We start from the raw sequence: 23,893 nt of genomic DNA, 5'->3' as shown, positions 1-23,893 counted from the left end.
TGTTAGGATTCATCCTCTGGTGACCATGAATATCTGTACATAATTTTATGGCATCACTCTGATAGTTGCTGAGATGATGATCTCTAGATTCTGCTAATTTAAAACCAGTGTCTCCTTGTCCACCAGAAAGCACTAACAAGATTATTTTTCACCTGTTGGCTAAAATATCCTGCTCACGATTCTTTAATGACCAAATTTCAGGGCTGTAACATCTCTGTGTGTTCCAGCGTGTGTGAGCGCAGTGTTTACCTGGCGGTCTGTTGATGGCCAGGTTTCTGAAGTGGCTGCCCTTGATGAGCTCCACAGACATGCGTCCCGTGGTGGCGTTGTAGGAGAGACCCACCAGCAGCTCGGGGACGCCGCCGTGGGTCAGAGACTGAGTGGACGAGGCGCTGTCGCTCTGAGACACGGCGGACAGGCTCAGCTGGGAGTCCACAGCCTGACACAACGCAGAAACAAACACAGTGAGCAGCAAAGACGATACAGATCCGACCTGGACGCAGCGTGACGGCTAGCAGAAGTAGAGCTACGTCTAGACAAGTCACCTTGAGGTTGCTGCGAGGCTCCAGAACCAGCGTCGTCTCCATCGTCCCCCCGTCCGGGTCGAGCCCGCCCAATCGCAGCATCTTCTCACCCATCATTCGCTCGCGGGACATCCTGCCTCCGAGCGCGTACAGCCTGAACCTGATGGCCGACATGTGCAGCTCCGACGGATCCAGGCGCGAGAAGCGAAACGTCTCGTTGAAGTGCGGCAGCGAACCTTTCTGCACCGACGTCTTCTGCCGTTGCTTCTTGGAGGGAAGCAGGACCATGTGCACCTGCCAGGAGTCCATCCCGCTGCGAGCCTTGTCGGGGATGTCCCGGGCCGCGACCACAGAGACCAGCAGCTTCTCCGTGTCGGGACGGTACTCCAGAGAGAGGACCAGGTCTCCACACTTAGAGATGGGAGGTCGAGGGGAAGAGCTGACCGGCTGAGACAAGACCTCATCCTGGGGAGGCTGCTCTTGCTGAGAGAAAAAAAAAACATTGTATATTAATTTGTTCATTTGAACTAAATAAAATGTTAAGTCATCGAAGGAAGAGAAAAAATAATTTCTTTCCTCTTTCGTCTCTTCTTCTGAAACTAAGGATCCAGTAGATAAGTTAAAGTGATACTGAGCCCCGAATCTGAATCTGGTGTCTCAAACACTCCTGCTGTATCCTGTATTCATGACTTTTTCACAATGGATACTCGTTCTTAAAAGAAATAAAAGTCTCCAAAGAAAACTTTCAAATCAAAGCTGCGACATAATCCGCTTCTGTATGACCTCAATATCATTCATGCACACTTCAAAACACACATATGCACGCAGAATTGAAGAAATACATGATAAATACAGCAGATTTCTGCACGAGAATGAAGAAAAATGTCTTAAATCAACATTATTATTGGCAGATGCTGTAATTTGTTAATTTAGGGGAAATAAAAACAGACAAACGTGCAAATTAGTTTGTTCAGAGTGAAATGAGCCGAGCTTTTTTCTGATTATCTTGGAAAATTACAAATAAATTAGTTGTCACATATCAGTGGTGGAGGAAGAACTCCAAACTCAGAACAATACTACAGTGTAGAAATACTTGGTAATGTAAAAGTACCGCATTCAAAGATTTATGGAAGTAAAACTACAAAAGTATTAGGATCAAAATGTCGTTAAGAGTACTAAAAAAAAAAGATACTCAGTGTGCAGAATGGCCCATTTCAGAATACTCTACATTATATTCATGGTTTGTAACTGCAGCTGGTACTTTATATAAAGTTCTCGTGGGTATTTTTTAACAGATTTTATATCAATAATCTAAGAAACTCATAATAAAATGAATGTAGTGAAGTAAAACTACAATATTTGCCTCTGAAATGCAGTAGAAGCATAAAGCAGCATAAACAGGAATTATTTACATAAAGTACAAGTACCTCAAAATTGTACTGAAGAGTAGTACTTGAGTAAATGTGCTTGGTTACTTTCCATCACTGTCAAACATGAAGGCTTGTGTTCACTGGCTGATTCTGCAAAGCTTTTTCCAACGTTCAGAGACAGAAACTGAGCAGAAAACCTGCCATAAAGCCAAAGTAACCCCACTCCTCCTCCTCCTCCTCCTCCTCGTCTCGCCGCAGCCAATCTCAGCCTCCCTACAGTCGGCAAACACAACATCAATTGTGTCGAGTGTTGACAGAGCACGCTTGAGTGTCAGCGTCGACATGGCAACGCAGGGTAGATAAGATAAAGACGGAGCGGCTGCTGGAGCGTGTCGAGCGTGCAGGTCAGAAGGTCGACACACGAAGAAGACACGCAGACGCTCACCTGATGAACACAGTGAACCCTCCGCATCCCTGAACCTGAACTACCTCCTCCTCTGCAGCAGCTGGATGAAGTACAGAGCTTCTACTTCAGTAAAAGCAGTAATACCACATTGTAGAAATACTGTCACAAGTCGAAGTAATGCATGTAATTTCTACTAAAGTAAGTGGAGTATTGGAACCAAAATATACTTGAAATTTGCACCTAAGTATAGTACTTTGCATAGTAAAGAACACGTACTTACATTCCACCACTGCACACCAGCACAACAGCAATCAGCCAACAGAGATTCTAGTAGGAGTGTTTTTGGTTGTGGTAGCTACTTGTAGCAGTAGTGGCATCACCACATGTAGCAACAGCAGGAGATGTAGTAGTAGTAGTATTACTGTGTGTCGCGGTATTGTCAGTAAGGGCGACGATCATCAAAGCTTTTCTAATTCTCATTCATCTTCTCGTCCTGATCCGGTCCGATCCAGAGTCAGCGCCGAAGTGGAAAAGTATTTACAGAAGCAGGAGCATTAGCTGTCGCCATGGCAACGTGGATGCAGGACAGGTAGACTTACTACTTTTAGCACCAGTTGTACTTGCACTGGTAGCAGAAGCAGTACAGCTGTAGTATTGTGATTGCTGCTGTAGAAGTATTGTTAGTAGTTGAGGTGTTCTACTCATGGTTTAATTAGTAGTGATACTGTAGTAGTTGTGGCAAGTGCTAACTGTATTAGAGTTAGCTTAGCGTTTACTCTAATATTAATATTCCATTTCCAGTCACAGTACTTGCAGTTATAGCAGCCCTACTTGTTGAGGTAGTATTATTATTAGCAGCAGTAGTACTACTAGCTTTAGCATTAGCCGTGGCGGGGCTGTTATATAACTATATAAATAAACTGTTACAACATGGCTCTCCCCGGTTTTCTGAAGCTCCACTGATCCAAACTCATTTGTTATTCATGAAGCGTTTCTGGATGTCAGTATCACCCAGTGTCTCCGTGTGTGTGTGTGTGTGTGTGTGTGTGTGCGTGTGTGTGTGTGGGAGGTGTTTACTGCACAGATTGCTCCCAATTTCAAAGTGAGATTCGGTGACTGTGAGGTTGTTAGATGCTACATTCTCACTCTCCTACATGCACAAACACACACCAACGGCCCAGTCCACACACACATACATGCTAAGTGGATGTATATATATTTGGCGATGTATTTGTACATAGTTTGTTTATACACACACACACACGCACGCACACACACATGCACACAAACACGGACGCACACACGCACACACACGCAGTGATTATTATTCATGAGCTTCTGTTTGTTAGCCAACGCAGCGTGGAGAGCCGTGGAAATATCAACTATTTATACAAAACCTCGAGGCCTCAGTGGGCCGTGTTTGGTTTGTTTCTTCCAAAATGAACCTGAGAGGATAACATGGCAGAGTGATAATCCTCTCACAGCTGAATGATGGCGATATCTCTGCCAAGCATGATGGGTAACAGCGGGGCTGCGGTCAGCTCGCTGACCCCGTTAAGTAATTCCTGCCTTGGTGTTTATTTATCTCTTTGGAGTTTTAAGTCGTTATTGTGAGCTGAGAAGTTTTTCGTCAGGTTTGTGAGGAGATGCGAGCGCTTATAGAATGAAAATAAACTAAAAGCGCTGCGAAGGACTCGTGTCAGCTTCTTCCTGCCAGAGTCTGAACATCGCCGGATGTGCTCTGAAGTGGGCGGGACCTCTAAATCGCCACCGACATCTGTAATTTGTTTGGCAGTTCCAGTGTCTGGTGTAACAGTCGCAGCTTTGTAGATTAAGACCGGAGACGTCATCTTCCTGCATAGCTGCAGACAAACTCGCAGTAACCGCCGCTGCAGCTTTGACAGGAAACGACTCAGCAGCACAGATACGTCGCTCTGAAACGATCTTTGCTTTTACTTGATCATTTGACAGTCAGGACAGACTGGAAACGAGGGGAGAGAGCAAGAAGAGTGAGAAGAAACGCGATATAAAACGGTGTCACTGTGGGTCTGTCAGGAATGGATGGGTCCAGGTTTAGGTTCAGCTAAGATCATCTTCATCAGAGCCATGACGGCCACTAGTCTGCAGCCAGTTTTCTGGTTGTTTCAGTTGGATGAGTTTATATGAGACACTTAAAGTTTTACATTTATTATCTGAAACAAAAAACAGGGCCAGTTCAGAGATTCTGCTGAACTGTAAACCGTAAAACACAGGGAATAGATGGAAATACATGGAAAGAATTCATCTGGAAAGTGAACATCCGTTTTTTCAAAACTCCTCTTAGTATTTCTAAATTCGACAAGACAAAGACAAATCTTTGTTGGGACAATGTGGACAAATCGGAGATCACACAAACATTTTCTGGGATTGTCCTAAATTGTAACTGTATTGGGAGGGAATTCGGACGTAAATTATTAACATTTTACATATTAATATAAAAAAGGACCCGCTGATCTTTTTACTTGGAGTGCTCCCCCATGATGCAAAGAAAAAATGTACCTTCTCAAAATCTTTACAGCGGTGGCAGCAAAGATGATAACTGTGACCATAGATCAATGGAAAGAGCGACTTATTAAAGTGTACATAATGGAAAAAATAACAGCAAAGCTCAACCTTGAAAAGGCCGTGTTCAAGAAGAGGTGGAACCCGCTGATTACTTACTTCGGACTAACATTGTGAGACATTTGGGTGACTCAGTAACATAAAAGCACCTACAGACCTGGATTCCTGGAGACAAAGGAGTGTGCCGTTATTTCTGTTTACCCTCTCTCAATAAGTTTGTCAACATCCTTTTCTTATTTAATTTTATATTCGTACAAGATTAATTTAATTTATTTAATTTTTTGAATCTCTGTCTGTCCTAAGAATTGGGGAGGCACCTTGCCGGTTTTCTGTTCATGTTTCTTTTCTTTTTCTGTCTCTCAAAGATATGGAACAAAAGAAATTTAAAACAAGAATTTTAAAAAAGATTCTGTAAATGTATTTCAACTTGTAAAAGCTGGAAACATCAATAAACTCATTTGTTCAAAAAAAAAAAAAGAGCCATACGTCAGGCTGCAGTACCTCTGGGCTCCAGGTGGAGGAGCTGTCTGTGGCATCATTTTTGTCGAGATCGGCGGCCTTCTCCGCGCCCTCGCTGCCGTCAGCGGCCGGTCGGCTCAGGCTCAGGGTGGGGCTGTCCCTGGCGCCCGGTGCCTCGAGTCCAGCAGGTTTGTCCAGAGACAGCGCAGACCCCCTCTGGCTCTCTTGCACTGCTGCGGAGAGCGGGTCCTGGAAGCCCTGCCGGCTCTCAGCCTCCATTTCTGCAGGAGGAAGGCAGGTAGGACAGTCGGCATTAGGCCCTCTGGTGGTCATACAGAGACGCAGCACAACCGGATGTTTGTGTCATTTTTCCAAACAGCTTTAGATGAAACCACGCCCACTGCGCTGTGAGGAAAGACTGCGTTCCCATGGAAACCGCGGTCCCATTGAATGTGAAAAATTTGCTGTTCATCAGACCACAAATGAGACAGGAATTAGCTAGCTAGCGTTAGCATGACAGCAAGTGAAGGGAGGGAACAGGAATGCAGTCGTCGAGAGGAGAAGTGGGCGTGGTTTCACCTGAAGTGTGTTGGACAAACAACACCTGACATCCTGCTGTGCTGGTTTTCTGCAAATACACTCGCCTTGTGTGCACGATTATACCAAAGAATAGCATTTTGAGTGCTTGATGTAGTAAATCTTTATATATATACAGTACATTTTCTCTCTATGGCCACTCATGTGTCCAGAGACGGTGTTTCCGACAGATGCATCGCTGCAGTCTTCAGCAGAAAACTACAAAAATAGCTGACCTGGTGGGACGTGGTGGCTAAAAGAAGCTCGTTTGGGAGTGCGGCGTGTTAACAGAGGTGAGGTTGCGTAATCTGTCAAACACTGACCTTTTCTTGAGACAGAAACACTCGCAGAACAGCCCGTACCTCAGACCAATCAATAACAATTATCTCCAATTCACCGCCATTAAGGTCGGTCTGACTGTTATATCAATGGCTGCATACAGTGCTGACCATGGCAACAGGCAGGTGAGTCATCAGACTGTGTGTGTGTGTGTGTGTGTGTGTTACCTTGTCCATTTGTGTCACTGCACTGCTCACATGTCAGTTAAGAGACTGAGTGACCCCAACAATGTCACCACCCACCACCGACCAGCTGCTCACCTGAAGGACGCCAGCTGCGTCTCAGCTCCTATAAACATTTGCTTTTACTGGCTGGGACCAGAATGAATGTGAAGCTATTTGGTTAGCATGTTAGCTGTGAGGCTAAGCTCCTGCGAAAGACATCATTATTGTTTTACAACAGTACACCGAGTTCTGATGTCACTTCCTGTCTCGCTGTTATTCTGCTAGGACACAAATTCAAAATAATCTGCGTTGTCCAAAGACATTGTCCTGTTGGGTTTGTGCTCACGTGCCGCTGTTTTTATTTACTCATATTCATACATGTAAACGTGTGAGAAGCTGCAGAATTCGGTGACATTTGTGGGGTGGGAAAATAATATAGTGACAGTGCTGCATGATCGGGCTCAGATGATAATCCAGATTATGTTTTTTGCTGGATGTTGGGATTATCATTAATCACAATTTTTAGGAGGAAAATTTTCGGAACGACATCACTGCGATGAATGATTAATGCTGACCTGCAGAAATGTATAAAATGAGATGAAAAGCGACTGTATGAACATCACAACGAATCGAGTTTTTATCATCTCGTCTTTGTTTTCTCGGATCTTCACACATTTCCTCCCTTAATCTTATTAAATACTAAACAATTTCATGAATAAACAAACAAGTTAATCCGTCAAAATGTCATTTGTTGTATTTCACAGAGAAGAACAATAGGAATTGGCTGGTTTTGTTTTGCTGGCTTCTCATCCTCTCCAGGTCGGTCTTAAAACACCAGAAACCAACCGAGAACAAACAAGTGTCCTAATTAAAGCTGCTGTCTGTCCACATCCATCCAGCTGCAGCCGTCCAATCACACTGAGCCCCTCTGAGCGCTTTACAGCCTCTAATCTGCAGTAGAAGCGGTATTGGTGGCCTTTTGGCTCGTCGACGCTGGGACGGATTAGCGGTGGATGTTTGTTGGAGTTTCAGGTCTCCATCTTGACTGAGGTATAATCTGCTGTCTCTGACCCCACTCACATAAAACCTAATTCACTTATTTACTGCACACTAGTTTGGTCAGGTCATCTGGAAGCTGTTTGAGACCAAACCAGGCCTGAAACTCCACTTATAACAGGTCTGAGACTGACCAGGTGGGCAGAGAGCAGATGCACTTTGATAAGTTCAAGGATGTTTGCTGCTGCTCGCTGCGCTCTGACACCTGGTTCTTACGCCGGAGATGTGATTTATTGTGAACCGAAGCTCTGAAAACACAGATTTAACTTCACAAAAATATCCTCCGACAACCTGCAGGGAAACAATTCGCCTCAGAAGAGAGAATGGCAGTTATTTTCAACTCCATTCAACTGCGTAAAAGTAGGTCAACGGCTTCTTCATCTCAACAATAAAACTAAAATGAGCTACTGCGGCTTGAATAAGAAATAAGAAGCATGAAAACCCGTTGTTGGGTAAAAAAAACTACTTCATCATCGTCAGTATGGGGACAACAGGGGGAAAATAACTCAAGCTGAGTATGAACATTATGAAGCTTCAGGCTCCTCAGAGGCAGCAGCGAGCCTGTAAACACGGTGTGGCATTAATACAAATAACCAGACAGCAACATCTGTTTAAATTAAATATCTGACAAATCAAGGTTCATCATCCCACTGAAGAAAAAATCATACAAAGATCCAGAGCTGCCATAAAGCGGTCTATAAGTACAGTAATACTATGGTAATACTATGGTAACATAAACAGATCATGTAGCAAATATTCATGTTCTTTACATACGTAAAAGTACTAAAACCACACTGTAAAAGTACTCTATTACAAGTAAAAGTGCTGCAGTGAACACCAACTCGCCTCACCCTCCCTGTCCGAGCATGTGGTGGCGCTCTGAAGAGTCAGTGTTTAGTTTGTCCCTTCTGGGCTACTGTAGAAACATGGCGGAGCAACATGGCGGACTCAGCTTTTATTATATTCAATTTCCACCAACAGATTCCCCAAAATCTGACTCACTGGACCGTTAAAGCGTTAAAAGTACTCATTATGCTGCTAGAGACTGAGCTTTAAAGGAGGCGAGCACCTTCACAGTCTGACGGCTCCGTGCTGCCCTCCTCCTGGTCCGACAGGCGGCTGAATTTGTGGCGTCGGCCCAGAGCCAGCTGTGTCTGCTGGGGCTGCTGCTCGCCGCCGGTCTTCGGCGCCGTACGAAAACTCTGTGAACGCGACACGGAGATCTCAAACTGCTTCAGGACCTCCTCTTCACTGTCAGAGGAGCTGGAGGCACCGTCTTCGTCGTCGCCATAGCTGTTCACTGGAGGGAGACAAACACAGGGAGGCAAGGGGGGTGACAAAGAGGAACAGCTGGGAGAGTCAAGGAGCAGAAGACAAAGGAGAGGAGGAGAGGAGAGTAGGAAACAAGGACGAGAGGAGAGGAGAAGAGGAGGAAACAAAGAAGAAAGGTGAGGAGAGGAAAGGAAAGGAGGAAACAAGGAAGAAAGGTGAGAAGAAAAATGGAGGAAACAGAGAAAAAAGGAGAGGAAAGGAGAGTAAGAAACAAGAAAGAGAGGAGAGGAGAGGAGAGGAGAGGAGAGAAGGAAACAAAGAAGAGAGGCGAGGAGAAGAGGAGGAAACAAAGAAGAAATAAGAGGAGAGGAGAGAAAAGGAGGAAACAAAGAAGAAAGGAGAGGAGAAGAAAGGAGGAAACAAAGAAAGGAGAAGAGAGGAGAGGAGGAAACAAGGAAGAAAGGAGAGGAGAAGAAAGGAGGAAATAGAAAAAAAGGAGAGGAAAGGAGAGTAGGAAACAAGAAAGAGAGGAGAGGAGAAGAGGAGGAAACAAAGAAGAAATAAGAGGAGAGGAAAGGAAAGGAGGAAACAAAGAAGAAAGGAGATTAGAGGAAAGGAGGAAACAAGGAAGAAAGGAGAGGAGAAAAAAGGAGGAAAAAGAAAAAAGGAGAGGAAAGGAGAGTAGGAAACAAGAAAGAGAGGGGAGGAGAGGAGGAAACAAAGAAGAAAGGAGAAGAGAAGAAAGGAGGAAACAATTAGGAGAAGAGAGGAGAGGAGGAAACAAGGAAGAAAGGAGAGGAAAAGAGGAAACAAGGAAGAAAGGAGAAGTCAGGAAAGAAGGAAAAAAAGAAGAAAGGAAAGGAGAGGAAATCCAAATTGAAAGAAATCATAAAAAGACTTCATTGAATTTAGCGAATGACTTTTGGCCTAAAATACTGATAGCCTAATAGCACATAGCCTAATTAACCATTTGTTAAGCCCCGCCCACCTTAGTTACTGTTGCTAAGCTTGTCAAACTTCACACAGCATGTGACGATGATAACTGGGGCTGATTAAAACTTTACAGTGTTGTCACCATCTGTAGCCGTCAGGATGAATAAAATAAGATTTCCTCTAATGAGGGTGGAGCAGTGGCCAACTGATCAGTACATGTGTGTATCCCACCCACCTCATTGATGGAGGCTATTGGTATATTTTAGCTCTTAAAATTATTTGTCCGTTATAAGATATAAATGCTCATAAAGTAAGAGATTAAAGCACACATGAAGCCATGCTCGCACTCTCTCTCTCTCTCTCTCTCTTCCTGATGGAGGAAATAAAACCTGTTAGCGTTAGCAGGGTGGAGGGTCACTCCTCTCACATCATAATTTCACCATAATTGGATAGCAACAGCTGAATGAGTGATGCGGCGGCGGAGCGATCAGACCCTCCTCTCCAAAGTGCAGGTCACCTTCTCTACCTGAGCGATCGCCATGGTTACCCACTGAGCAGGAAGCTGTTCTCTGAGTGGGCGAGTGACGGCTGATTGGTCTGTTAACTTCTGTCTTCTGAAGCTATCCGCAGGCGGAAACGCTCAGAGTGGAGTAATGTAGCTCAATGAATACGTGGGACTGTGACACACACACACACGCGCGCACACACACACACACACACACACACACACACACATAGATGCTCTTGCATAAGCAAAGACTCTGAAGAAGTACTTCAGCCTGAATTCTGAGATCTGCGGACTATCGGTCATTGCAGGTTTGGAAGGTGGCTGCAAACCGACAGCGAGAAGTGAGCGGCAGCACCGCACATCTGCATGAACACGACTGGTCTTTAGCAATCAGCCGGTCGGCGAGCAGCTGATGAATGAGTGAACCAGCTGATGCTCTGCCTGAGGCGCTCCAACAGTTTGCTCCTGGACGGACCGGATCCACCTCCCTGCCGTCTGTCACAAAGACTCATCTCGGATCAGAAAGAGTATAAATCACACACAGTCAGCATGTGTTCAGTGTGTAAAGACACATTTATGTTACTTTACGACAAGATAATGTCACAAACATTTTAGGAAGATCACCAAATCAGCTACGGGTCAAGTTACATTTCCAAGATGCACAAACTCTTGTTCACGCTTTTGTCTCGAGCCATCTGATTACTATAAATCACCTGCCTGCAACCTGTACAAACCCTTCTTCTGTTACTGACCTTCTCAGACCTGCTCGGACTCTCAGATCTGCAGACCAGAAGCTGCCTGAGACGGAGGATAGTGGCTCCAACACTGTGGAATTACCTTCCACTGATATCAGCTTTCAGAACTCACCTTCAGAAAATGGCTTTTATTTTTTATATTAGTTTTATGCTTTATATTTACATATTTATTGTTCAGATTATGATTCTTGGTCTTTTATCTAAGCAATAAGTGTACCTGCTATCACCTGAAATGCCAGGATGCAAGAAATTAAGGATTATCTCACTAAAACTACGCTAATTTTCCTGAAAACACTTTGAAAAGAAGCCTTCATTTACTGAACGTGACACGTGAGCTCCTCATTGTTCTTTGTACACATGAAACTCTGTGATCAGTCCGTCAGTTTTCCGGTTAAAACTACGTCTTCACGCAGAATTTGACTGAATTTGCGGTTGAAAAGGTGCAGTAAGAGCTCCTACCTCGTCCTGTGAAGATCCAGAGGATCGTGAGTTGTGGATGTTATGGAGAGACTCCAAACAGGATTTCTTATTTGTTCAGGAAACCAAGTGGAAATAGCAGACTCCACCTGCTGCAGGTGAGCAACAGCCGAAACGGTGTTTGCTCACTGTTTGACTCACAGCCTCCACCTGCATGCAGCCATCCTGCTGGTGGGAATGTCACTTTTTCTGTCTAATTATACAGCATTAAAACTCAGCGTGTCTGAGTCTGATGTCAGCTAACATCAAGCTTTGATCTTTGAGTTAAAACGACTCACAGGTGCTCAGATAGAATTCAACTTAAACTTCAGTGTCGATCAACACTGAACTGATGCTCCTCTCAAAGCGTTCAGAGTATTAAAAGAATACTTCCTTATTGTAGGAAATGTGCTTTTTCACTAAATCAGGCAGCTTCAGAGGTGTTGGACGGTGTAAGTTTGAACTCTGGACGCAGACTAGCTGCTTCCAGTCTTTATGCTAAGCTAAGCTAGGCTAGGCTAGGCTAGGCTAGGCTAGGCTACCCACATCCTGACTTCAGCTCCGTACTCCGACGTTGGCGTCCATTCTTCTCATCTCTCTCTCAGAGAGAAAGCAAATAATTATATTTCTCAAAATGAAGAACTACTCCTTCAACCATCTTTAAATTGCCATGGTGACGAGCTTGTTAATTTGCTAATTATTGGGACATTACAGAGCCATGAAATGAAGCCTTAGCATTAAAACTTCTCTGTCTTTTCCTGACAGAGCCTCAAGTTTAGCTAACAAAACACCACCTTATCAATATTGACTTTAGTCGATATTATGATTTAATGGTGCATAGTTACAAACAAACCGTCCACACAGCGAGCCCCGGGGGCTTCTGGGACTGCTGGTGATCCGGCCTGCAGAAACCAGTGTGATCGTTTCATCTGACACCTCGTTAACCTTCGGTAACCTTTGCTCTGGGTGTTGGCGGTGTTTGACAAGAGGGAGGAGGACGGAGTTTTTAGAGAGGAAAAACGACGAGCCGAGTGTCCTTTTCTCTCCATTTCTCTCTGTACTTTCTCCTCCTCGCTGACTTTTTCTTCAAGGTTTTATAATGTTAATATTTTTATTATGTGCAGAGCTTCGTGGCAGTTATGCGGCTGACTCACTCGACTCTTTCTCTCATACATACGAACTCGCCCACAGAAACCACTGTACAAACACAAGCTCACCCACGTTCTCTCCTGTTGCTGAATAGCTTCATCGGAGTCATAATGCACACAGGAGTCACTCTCCCTCTCCTCCCTCCTCCCTCCTCTCTCCTCTCTCTCATACTGACATCTTTCACGTTATATAACAGGTGAACCTCCACTAGAAAGCAGATTGTGTTAACTTGTAATAAATTTGAAATACAATATATTTAGCTCAACATTTTGTCTTTCCTTCTGAGAGAAAGATGAAAATATTCAATGTGTCCACATGTTGAAGGAAAATTCTGACTTCCCATAAACGACTGCGGTTCCACAGATCATGCAAACTTTGCACTCGCCATCTCTGTTCTATAGATAGAGGAAAAGAGGTCTCAGATCAGCGTATATCAGTGCAACCTGCATGAACAGCTTTAAAAACACCACCATTTTTACATGAATCATTTCAAACGTTTGTTTCAGAGTCTGACTGAAAGCTAACACTGAGAAAAGCCACCAGGAACATCATTACGGCTGACTGCACACAGGTCGACGTCGGGGGCGACTTGCCGGCAGACCTCATCACTATGTGGGGGATTACATATGTGTGACCCGGCAGCAATAACCGCAACATCTGGTTTTACGTTTTCCTGGACCCACTTCGATCTGCAATTACAATAACAGCTGTGTTGGATAATTAGCCCCATTAAAAATACCCCGAAATAAAAAGAGTGACACTCTGCGACGTGCTTTGATTAACTGCGGTGCAATTAGCTGCAACTGTAGCCAGTGGCGCGCACAGACTTTTTGAAGGGCAGGGGCGGAAAGGAAAAAAAGGGCACATATAGCGTGTCCTCGCCACTGAAGAGGGCACTTTAGCACGTGTTTTGGCTCCCAGGGGGCACTTTAGCACGCGTTTTGGCGTCCAAGAGGGCACTTTAACACGCGTTTTGGCTCCCAAGAGGGCACTTTAGAGCGCGTTTTGGCTCCCAAGAGGGCACTTTAACACGCGTTTTGGAGTCCAAGAGGGCACTTTAGAGCGCGTTTTGGCTCCCAGGGGGCACTTTAGCGCGTGTTTTGGCTCCAAAGAGGGCACTTTAGCACGCGTTTTGGAGTCCAAGAGGGCACTTTAGCACGTGTTTTTCAAAAACTGGGCCAAGAGGGGGGTGGTTGCCCCCCCTGTGCACGCCACTGACTGTAGCCTCACCCACATTAGCATTAGCATTAGCGGCACTTGTTTGCTAATGCTTCTCTAGCACAAACACAAGCTAAATGGAAAGACATCCAAACCTGAGCGCACGTCGGCCTGGGTGTAGATCCTCGTGCATTTTTCCATAATGATGGTTTCAGGTGATTCATGTAAAAATCGGGTTTATTTGGAAAGCTGTAGGCAGTTTGTGATTTGAGGGGGGATGTTATTACCCTTGTAAGCAAAATGACCAAATTGCATCCCCCTTGTTGAGCTGCCATCCCCCCTCTGATGCAGAGGCAGCGCAGGGGGGGTGGTTCAGTTTGTCCAGCTCAGGTAAACTTAAAAAGACTCAACCGCCTCACTCACCGAGACCCTGCCGGACTCCCAGTCGTCCTTTCTTCCGGCGGCCATGTTGCTCCAGGCAGGGCAGTCCGCCGACGCGCGAGAAACACAGCTTCTTGTTGATGAAGAGGAAGAGGACGGCCAACGCCACGATGAAGACGCCCACCGCCGACAGGAAGCCGATGGCCTCTGGGGTGACTGGCAGGAGGAGGGAGAGGGAGAGGGGACACACAATGACACACTGATCAGACCACACAAACAGACAGTCTGGATACATGCACGCACACACACACACACACGCACACACACACACACACACACACACACACAGTACGTATGGTACATGTGATACACACAGACAGAACGAGTGATACTTTAGTATTGGAGTTCCCCTCAGTGCCTTGCTCAAGAGCAGAGTCAGTGCATAAACTGTGCAGCTGCTGGTTTCTTTGCTCCACAGCACAGTTTTATCAAACATTAATTTAATTGTTCCTTTACTCTCAAGTTGAAAAAGTTGAATTTGCAGCAGCCTCAGGTGACCCTTCTCTCAGCCCCCTCCCCGCCTTAGTTACTGTTGCTATGCCTCTCAGATATTCCACCTATAACTCCACATATGCAGGATGCTCATTCACAAATTCCTATAAAAGAGACACTTAATAGTTCATTAATAGCGAGCAGTACGTTGAGATTTCTGACACTAATCATCGTCATTTTGAGTCATCACTGCCAGGTGTCGAGTCACAGGGGCACAACGATGGAGCGTTGCATTGTGGGATTGAGAGTAGTGCACATGCGAGGGACATGGGTGGATATACTTCACACTCAGAATAAATCAGACAGTGAATATAGTTCGCTATGAAGCAAATAAACTCCATCACAGTTCCCGGGAAACGGTGATTGGTGTTTGACCTTGGCTTGTAAACGTGGTTATGAATTGGGGTTTTTTTGTTCATGAGGTGATTGATGAGGAGCAAACACTCCTCCATTACAACTTCTTTGCGGACAATTGAAAAACATTGCGCTAATATCGTAAATTCCCAGAGTGGCTAAAAAAGCTGACTGAAAAATAAGACAGAAAGAGTGGAAAATAGAGAAAGAAGGGACGGGCAGAGATTGTAGAAATGTCAGATAGAGAGAAGTGGAGATAAAACAGAGAGGAGTCGAGGTGAGTAGAGAGGCAGAAAAACATCTGGACCAAAATAGAAAGTTGGAGTGAGGAGTGAAAACCAAAACAGAGAGTAAAAAGAAGAGACGGGGGGGAAATCAGAGGAGGAAGAGAGGAACTGATGTGGAGCTGGAGGGAAATGAAGCGAGGGCTAATGTGATACCAGGCGTACTACTCTGCTCTCAATGAGGCGGCCGAGGCTCAATACAGATGAATAGAAACGCAGAACGGCGGTCGCCGTCTCCCGTTGCCACGGTAACATTTCAGCGAGTAGAAGTGAATCAATGGGAGCAAACGGAGACGAGTACACATCCTGCCGGGAGCCGACACCAAAGCGAGGACTCGGCGGTGGAGGTGTGTGCATGTGTGTGTGTGTGTGACAGGACGTGTTTTATTTATTTCACGCGCCACCTTTTGTTTCTCGCTCTGATGTCTCTGTCATGTTTTAGGACTCGACTCTCCCACGCCGTTCCTTCTTAACGCACACCGAAGCATCCACTCACATCGCCAAGCAACAGTGTGTTTGTGGAGACAAATAATGAGCGGCGGCAGTCGCTGATTCCTGTGGTGACGACGCCGTCTTTACTTAAACTACATGCAACAGCACCTGGCTTCACAGCACAGGTAGGACCTGACTGTCCTGGTGCTGCAGGAGCCCCAGAGCCCAAAACTCCTGCCTCAAAAACTGTCGTTTCTTCCTATTAAAACACACTGAAGACTGACAGTCATTCTGTGGACAGACGACCCACTTTCTTCACGTTCACTCCCACAGAGAGACGGAGATGTCTGGAAGTGCCAACACATGAGAGATGCAGCATGGCAACACTTCTGCTAACCCCGTCCACGTTTCACTGTAAAATAAAAAAAACCAGCACCACCGCCTCCTCTTCCTCACCTACACACACTTATGATGGCAGTGACACAGACGACGCTCCTGTTCTTTTTGCCAGTTTTTAGCCGCGCTAGCAAAATGACTTGAGGCACTCGGTTGTGGTTGCCGTGAAATTAGGTGCAAATATCAATGATCCACAGAGGATGCGTTCGACTGCCTTCAACTCTTGATGCCAGCTTGAAAACATACAATCCTGCTAACATGCTAACTTTTGCACGTTAAAATGCCAAAACAACTAGCGGCGCACATCAAAACACACGTGCCTGCTGTTTCCTGCGTAAGCTAACGCACCGGTGGTGTCGTGATGATGTCTCCCGTCAGGAAATGCCACTGTTCTCCAGCATCCCCGAGCATCGATTCTCCAGAGAAGCAGGAATTTTCTCACATTTGCAAACCAGATGAGCATTAACAATGAAATAAAAGTAGAGGTGAACCCACAGGATATCACCAATTCTGCAGTTCCTCTTAACTCTACAGAGCATTTAGACGACCTGCAGACACGCTAAGCTGGCAGGAAGTTAGCAGCTCTAGAGCCAGTGAGACTATAACAGACAGAAAAGTGGACCGGGATTAATCAGGTGGATACAAACACCACTCAGAAGAAATGCTAATGCTGCTGCTAATGTCTGCTGGATGTGTAAATGTGTGAACACCTTTATGAGGCATGAGTGTTGTGTTCAGAGCTTGTTCTGCTGCCCCAAGTGGCCAAAAAAAAAAAACAATTATTGCTGCTTCCTCATGCTACCAAGCTAAATGTTAACTACATGCTAAACTTTAGCATAGTATAATGCTAACCCGCTAACATGCTATGAGTTAGTACAACATACAACAACAAATGACTGAAACATTAATATCATGTGAAAGACAAATACTTCTTCAACATCTCAACTGTATCTGACGCTGTAATGTATATTTCAAAACTAAGATCTGATGGAAAAAGGTAAGAAAAACCTGTGAATAGGACTTAAATTAATTTATAAAAATAACCCCCCCTGCTGAAACGAACACAGCGCGACAGTAAATGTTTGGACGGTGTGTTCGCATGCGGCCGTAAAGTGGAGTTTCCCTCTCAGCTGCTCTGACAGTCAAACACTGAGCTCAGTGTTGGAGCCTCAGAGCCTCCTACTGTCTGCATCCAGATGGACAGGAAGAAACCCCGGGTCAAAGTCTGGCCTCACACCTGCTGCACACACACACACACACACACACACACACACACACACACACAGCTCATACTACTTTTTTGGGCCCATCACAAGCTCCCAGAGCACAAAGTGACGTCTTCAAATTGCTTGTTTTGTCCGACCAACAATCAAAAACCCTAAAAATGTTACATTTAAAGAGTAAAGAGTCGAAAACAATAAACGCATCAAATCCTTAACTTTGAGAAGCTGAAAAGACCAAATGTTTTTGCATTATCACCAGCTGAAATCTTTCTATTGACTTAATTGGTGATTAATTGACTAATTGAACTCATTGACTAATTTAATTGATGACGTTTGATGACTTAAAACTGAATCCACTGAAGCATCAAAGCTCTCAGACTAAACGCCTGTTTCAAAATGAATTCAGCTGGAGAACAAGCATGCAACTCTTCAGGCATGCTAGTGGCTCTGTGACGCTGTATTGAGACACGGTGGTGCTTCGAGCTAAATGCTAACATGTTAACATGATTACAGTGATAATGCAACATGCAGGTGTTTAAAACGTGCAATGTTTACCATGAACATCGTCTCTTTAGCATAGAGTGTTTAGCATGCTAATATTTGCTAATTAACAAACACGAAGTGCACCTGGGGCTGATGGGGCCGTCGTTAGCTTTGAAGGTATTACTTTATGCATCATTCTGGTCATAAACCAAAGCATTCATTCAAAGCATACAACAACAAGTTTAACTTTTCACATCTCAGGTACACTTGCAGACAGAGATGCTAACATTAGCTTTAAATCCAATACAGTATCATTCAGGACCACCTCCCACTGCAGTTGTGAACTTGGCTTTTTCTAGCCTTACCTGTGATCTAACAACATAATGTAGTTTATTAATGATGTGCTAACGAGGTAACTACTAGTAGTAAATTAGGCATGCTAACATTAGCATGCCTAGCATTAACTCTTTAAGAGTTAGGTGTTGCTCTGATGCACGCTACATCAACACGTTGAGCATTCTGCAAAGATCAGTGTCTCAAACTGCGAAATCCAGCCCTCATGTTCACCTGCACGCTCAACATTTCACCACAACTGGGCTGATTCCAGAGCTTCAGGTGCAGCACTGAGCGTCGAAGTCGTGCGTTTGCTGTGAATATTTGTGGACGAGGATGATTCCTCGTGTTTTTAGTGACGCTCGCGATGCAGATTCAAGTTTCAGCCCATGAACGAACAGAAGTGATGAGTTTATTTGCAATCTGCCGCATAAATAAATAAATATCAATCTATCTATCTTTCACCCACTCGTCATTAACAACACCAGAGCTCATCAGATTAGATGAATAATCTCTGCGGATGGTGAATTGCACGATTGGACCAGCAGGGAATCAGCTGGAGGTAGAAACAGGACAAACAGACGGTATTGATGACACACTTTGTTGAACGTATTAAAGGGAAACTGTGATGAATTAATGTACAAACAAGGACCAGGGAGGCGATGTGACCCGGGAGTCAATGAGAGGCATCAGGTCAGGCTAATGAGATGGCGAGATCCGACCAAGAACATTTCACAACCGCTAATCTGTGACTGACATGCTTGTTTATATGTGTGTGTGTGTGTGTGTGTGAATACTAAATCCTTATCCCCTCATTACTATGCAGCTGCTGACTTTTCCACCCCAGCTTTGAAGCGAGCAGCTCCAGAGGAGAAAAGAGAGCACTTTGATGTGAGCGCTAGATTAGGATGGAAACAGAAGAAGAAGAAGACGCACAGCGGCGGCAGCCAAGGCCGCGTTTCCACCGCTCATTAACGAGCGATCGCAAAGAGGACAGGCGCGGCGCTTTGTAGTTTTTCTCTTTCTTCTTTGTTAGTGCTGAATAAAAGGAGCCTCTGCTGTCTCCCTCAGTTCGCTGTAAGGTCACTCATTAACGTGGGTAATTAGTCTCAGGACTGTAGATGTGTGTGTGTGTGTGTGTGTGTGTGTGTGTGTGTGTGTTCTTACAGTAACACACAGCTGAATGCTCTGTCCTCAGTCTCAGTGAATTCAGAAGGCAGATTATCCCTCTGTAGTAATAAGCCTGGATGTGAGTGAGACTGCGCTCGTGCTAATTTTGAAACTAGTTTTCTCTCCTCTCTGTTTCGGTGCTCTATCTTCACCCCACCAGGCGTTTTTCACTCCCACAGAAAGATCTGAAAATGCTCGTCTCGTGTGCCGTGGGTGTGAAAAACAAAGGTTTTCCAAAACAATGGCGAGCGCCTGTTCAGACGGGGCTGGACGTGAAGAAGCCGACGTAGATAACCTCAATCCCAAGATGCAAATGATGCAGTTAGTTCGTCCAAAAGTGACCCAAAACATGAAAGCTAAATCATCTGACATTTGTATTATTAGTTCAATCTTTCACCTCTGCCCACCATGAGCAGCTTGTGCAACAGAATTTTAAGATTGCTGAAATGCACCATGGGACTTGTAGTTATCCCCTCACCTTGTGTTTTTATGTCCACAGACTTTTTATAGAGAGCAATTTCTTTTCACAACACAACACGTCGTTTGCACTGCTAATGTAACTGGAAGAGCTCCATGCCCGTTCAAGCTGCGGACGGGGCTCCATCTGTCAGTCACCTCACACTTTCTATGGAGAACACAATGAAAAGCACCGTAAACGCACCACAAATACCTCCTCCCACAACAACTCCAATGGAGCCTTTTTCCGTCTCTCTGCAACAGACACCGGGTGTCTGATTACTGACTGATTAATGACCAAAAGAACCATTAACTTCACTGGTTTCTTCATCGACCCCGAAAAGACTGAGCAGACCCGCATCCCAGCTGACTGCTGCTAAAACCACCCTGAACTCCAGAGTCGATGCGTGACGTTCACTGACCCCGCTGCACTCAACACACAAACAACCGAGCTGTTGTTTTGTCGGGCCGGGAGGTCGAATCAACCCAGAAACATCAGCACATCATGTTTTCAGGCTGACTCAAACTCAGTAACTGCAAGGCAAACGCTCACACACACACACACACACCTGAAAATCATAGTTTCCCTGGAAACAGCCCTGTGGCTCTATTAAGGTATAATGAGTGCGCCTTTTCCCATCCACATGTAAGAAGGTCTCATGTTACCATGGCGCTGTCTGTCTGTTCGTCCTGATTGGCCGGGAGGATGAGAGCATCTCAGGGTTGAGATGAAGAGATGATGAATAAGAAGAAAAAAAAACAACTCAAAGTCAAAAGTAAGGCTTCAAAACTCCCATTTACTGCTCACTACATTCACATTTATTACCATTATTTTATGTCTATTTGGCTCTTATTTTTCATCTCTCTGCTGTATTTTGTCCTCCTGCTGCCCAGTCACACCAGGAAGCAGCAGAGCAAAATTTCTTGCAGAAGTTAGCTCGTGATGCTACAGCTAGTGGGCTAGCAGGCTAGCTGACCGACAGCTAAAAACAGAGCACATGTAGGAATATTACATCATCCACTCATGAAACTGCTCGTCTGTCTCTTAGTGTCTGTAAAATTAAAGTAAAAAAAAGCATTTCTTTATAAAAATCCTTCTCTTTTCTCTTCCTGTAACATTTCTGATGTTTCATTTCTCATCCTGCATCTGACGTACCAATAAATTAATCCAATCAACGAGGGACTCCAGCATAAAACTGCATGTGGCCACTAGCTTGTGGCCTGCAGAGCGACAGAACGTGCGTGTGGATGTCACTTGGTTAGGTTTCCTAAAGCTGATGTGACGAACAGGAACGTTCCCGCTCGCTCAGTGTGCGGCGCCGCTTCAGTCAGTCTTCAAACAGAACCAGTTTATTCTATTTTTATTTCACAGACAGGAAGCTGAACAAAGTGAATGAGGAGCTTCAGTCATTTTGGGCTCATGGCGGCAGCCACAAATGTCTTTTTGTGAGTCGTCGAGAAGTGTTGCTTACACTTTCAAAAATGCATATCTTATTTTATATATTTATATGTATTATCTTTATTTACTGTCGCTGACATCTTTGGTAATAAAGGTTATTGTTCAGCTGTCAAACATCCTGCTTCATTACACGTTTGTCAATGTGAGGAACAACTTGATGACTTAACAAAATATCTGTTTTTTTACCCTCAGGTATTAACACTGTATTTGCATCATAGTAATTTACTTAAATCAGCTACTGTGACATAATGCTGAACTGGTCTGTGTTACTGTGAATATGACAGTAATGCCTAATGTAATTTTTTTCAGGTTTAGATTTTCTATGTGGTACCAGCAAGCAAAAGTGGTGTAAAACCTAAAAAAAATTGACTTTCTGACATGACATCCATTCATTTAGAATTATTGATCAGAGAGATTGAGGCAGCAAAGTGTCCAAACTCCACCACAAGACAGAGCTGTACAACACTGATGCCGAGGCGCCATCTGCTGGTCACAGGCTGAACTTCAGCTGCACAACATGAGAGCAGAAGATGAAGCTTCAGGGCGTTCATCCTGTTTGGAGGATTTAATGCTGAAAGGTAAACATGTCAGACTTGCTCTGTTTCTTCAGCTGCTTCACCTTCGAAAAGGTCAGATTTCAGCTTCACTGTTTGTTCAAACAGTGTTTCCACTCTGAACTTAACAAGAGCTGGAAATGGCTTTAAGACGACGAGGAACAGATGGAGAAGTAACACCGTCTCTGTTGCCGTGTAGACGTCTCCAAATCCGTAAAGAGTGGGACATATGTGCTAACATTAGCATAGCATCCTAGAATAAGCTTCCACACAGTGAAACTACACAGGATGAGCAAGTCGACAGCGTAAAGCCAGGTTACTCCTGCAGGTGGGAAGCAAAACTGTTTGATCATAAACAGGTTTAAAAAACACACCATCCTTCAAACTCTTCATCATCTTCATCATCTCAAACTACAGCTGCATCTTTGACAGTTTATTTTTACTGATTCCATCTCCCCCAAATCGAAATCTTTTCGGATATGTTGACTCTCTCAGATCTCTTTATGCTTTTAAGACGAGACGTGAAAAACTGAGCTCAGTCGTTCTGCAGCATTTCCTTGTTTTCAGGAATAAGACAGGAAAAAGTAAAGCTCACGCCCACCATATATTGACCCTCCTTTGCTGGCCATGTCTTCACCTCCTGCTCTGTCCCCCTCTCCTTGTCCTCAGTCCTTTCTTCTCTTTTCTTTATGTCTTCTTCTCCCCTTTCCTCCCGAAACGCAAATCCCCACTAACTCGGCTGCCCTCCTTCATCCCTCTGTTCCTCTTCCAGTGAAACCTCCAGTCTGAGCAGTTCTGTATCCTGTGTCAATCAGCACAGCTTTCCTGCCTCCGTCTGGGCGAGGCGGACGTCGCTTCCTGAGCACCACCAAGACACAACAAACTAGAGGAGGGTGGAGAAAGTGACCCGCCAGGCGCTGCGGTGCGGGACAATGAAGGCCACGACTGCTCGTGCAGGACGATACGTGTGGTTTTGAGCATTTGTCGATCAAAAGGCGTCTGAGCGTCTAACGAGGATAAATTTGAGGTGGACTAAAGTCCACTTCCTCGATTGGTTGGGAGGGTTCGACTGATGCAGCTTTTAAGTTGATATTGTGAACTCTTTAGTAAACAGTTGCTTCTTTACACATCCAGCAGTTACTGAGAAACACAATGGATCATTTGGAGTCGTGTTAATGTCACCTGATCAATGTCAGTCCAGCATTTGCTCTCTTTTAGCCCTGTTTTTGGTCTCCACCAGCCCCAGAGAGCAATACCTGTCTCTTTAGCTGCTAAATGCTCCAGTGTGTTCACCAGTCGGTCTCTGGCTGTGTTGGCTGGAAAGTTTTTCTTCTTGGAAAAGTGGAGCATTGAGCTTAAGTTGCAAATATTTCCCTCAGAAGTTGGTGGAGACCAAAAACAGAGCTAAAAGAGAGTGCATGCATTCATCAGGTGACACAAACGCGACTCCTAAAGAATGATGATGTGACTGTGACTGCTGGTAAATAGGCAGCTGCTTGCTAACATTAACCTCATGAGGCGACAACATGTCGGGGTTGAGTGTTTGTCAGCTCGTTGTGGGGTTCTAATGCCCCCTAGTGGACCGTTCAAACATTAGACGATCACCCACCGTGATTCTGACTCAGCCGTTTTGAACATCTACCCCTCAGAAACCTCTTTCTGTGACTCAGCCTGTAGAGCAAAGTGAAAATGAGACGAGTCCGGTTTCCCGTCAGGCTGGATGGAGGCAGCTCCATCAACGCCGCTCAGATAAACAGGAAACACGGATTTCAAGGCGGTTTCAATTTCCTGACACAGCTAATGACACACATACACTCACGCAGCAGCATTAAATATTACTCATGAGCCTGCCAGCCAGAAGTCTGGGCCCACAGCGGGGACGAGAGAGCCATGAATTAGACATCGAAGCCGTCAGTAACTAGGCCACAATAACCAGAACCAGCCTCTCACACATGGCTGACTGCTCGCTGCCACCGTTTCATGAAGCGCAGCGAGCAGCGCTTTCATGCCGGTTTGCATCTTCTCTCAACAACACTGCTGTTTACATGGTGTTTATTTTCAGGATCACGTTCTCGTGACTTCCTGATGTT

At 45.0% G+C, this 23,893-nt stretch overlaps 1 protein-coding gene across 1 annotated transcript in view; it reads right to left on the bottom strand.

Moving 5' to 3' along the window:
* syt16 (synaptotagmin XVI) overlaps positions 1-22,501 on the bottom strand; it is a 29,211-nt gene extending 6,710 nt beyond the window's left edge. The window contains exons 1-6 of the mRNA XM_041953233.1: positions 22,405-22,501; positions 14,150-14,323; positions 8,565-8,795; positions 5,403-5,641; positions 546-1,007; positions 250-439 (exon numbers count right to left, since the gene is read on the bottom strand). Coding sequence (XP_041809167.1) covers positions 250-439; positions 546-1,007; positions 5,403-5,641; positions 8,565-8,795; positions 14,150-14,323; positions 22,405-22,432 — 1,324 coding nt within the window. The 5' untranslated portion in view covers positions 22,433-22,501. The remainder of the gene's footprint in view (positions 1-249; positions 440-545; positions 1,008-5,402; positions 5,642-8,564; positions 8,796-14,149; positions 14,324-22,404) is intronic.
* Between the last annotated feature and the right edge of the window lie 1,392 nt (positions 22,502-23,893).

Source organism: Chelmon rostratus, chromosome 15, assembly GCF_017976325.1.
Source record: "Chelmon rostratus isolate fCheRos1 chromosome 15, fCheRos1.pri, whole genome shotgun sequence".
NCBI classification, from domain to species: domain Eukaryota; kingdom Metazoa; phylum Chordata; class Actinopteri; order Chaetodontiformes; family Chaetodontidae; genus Chelmon; species Chelmon rostratus.
Note: the sequence above shows the minus strand (reverse complement) of the source record. Positions and strands in the feature narration are given on the sequence as shown.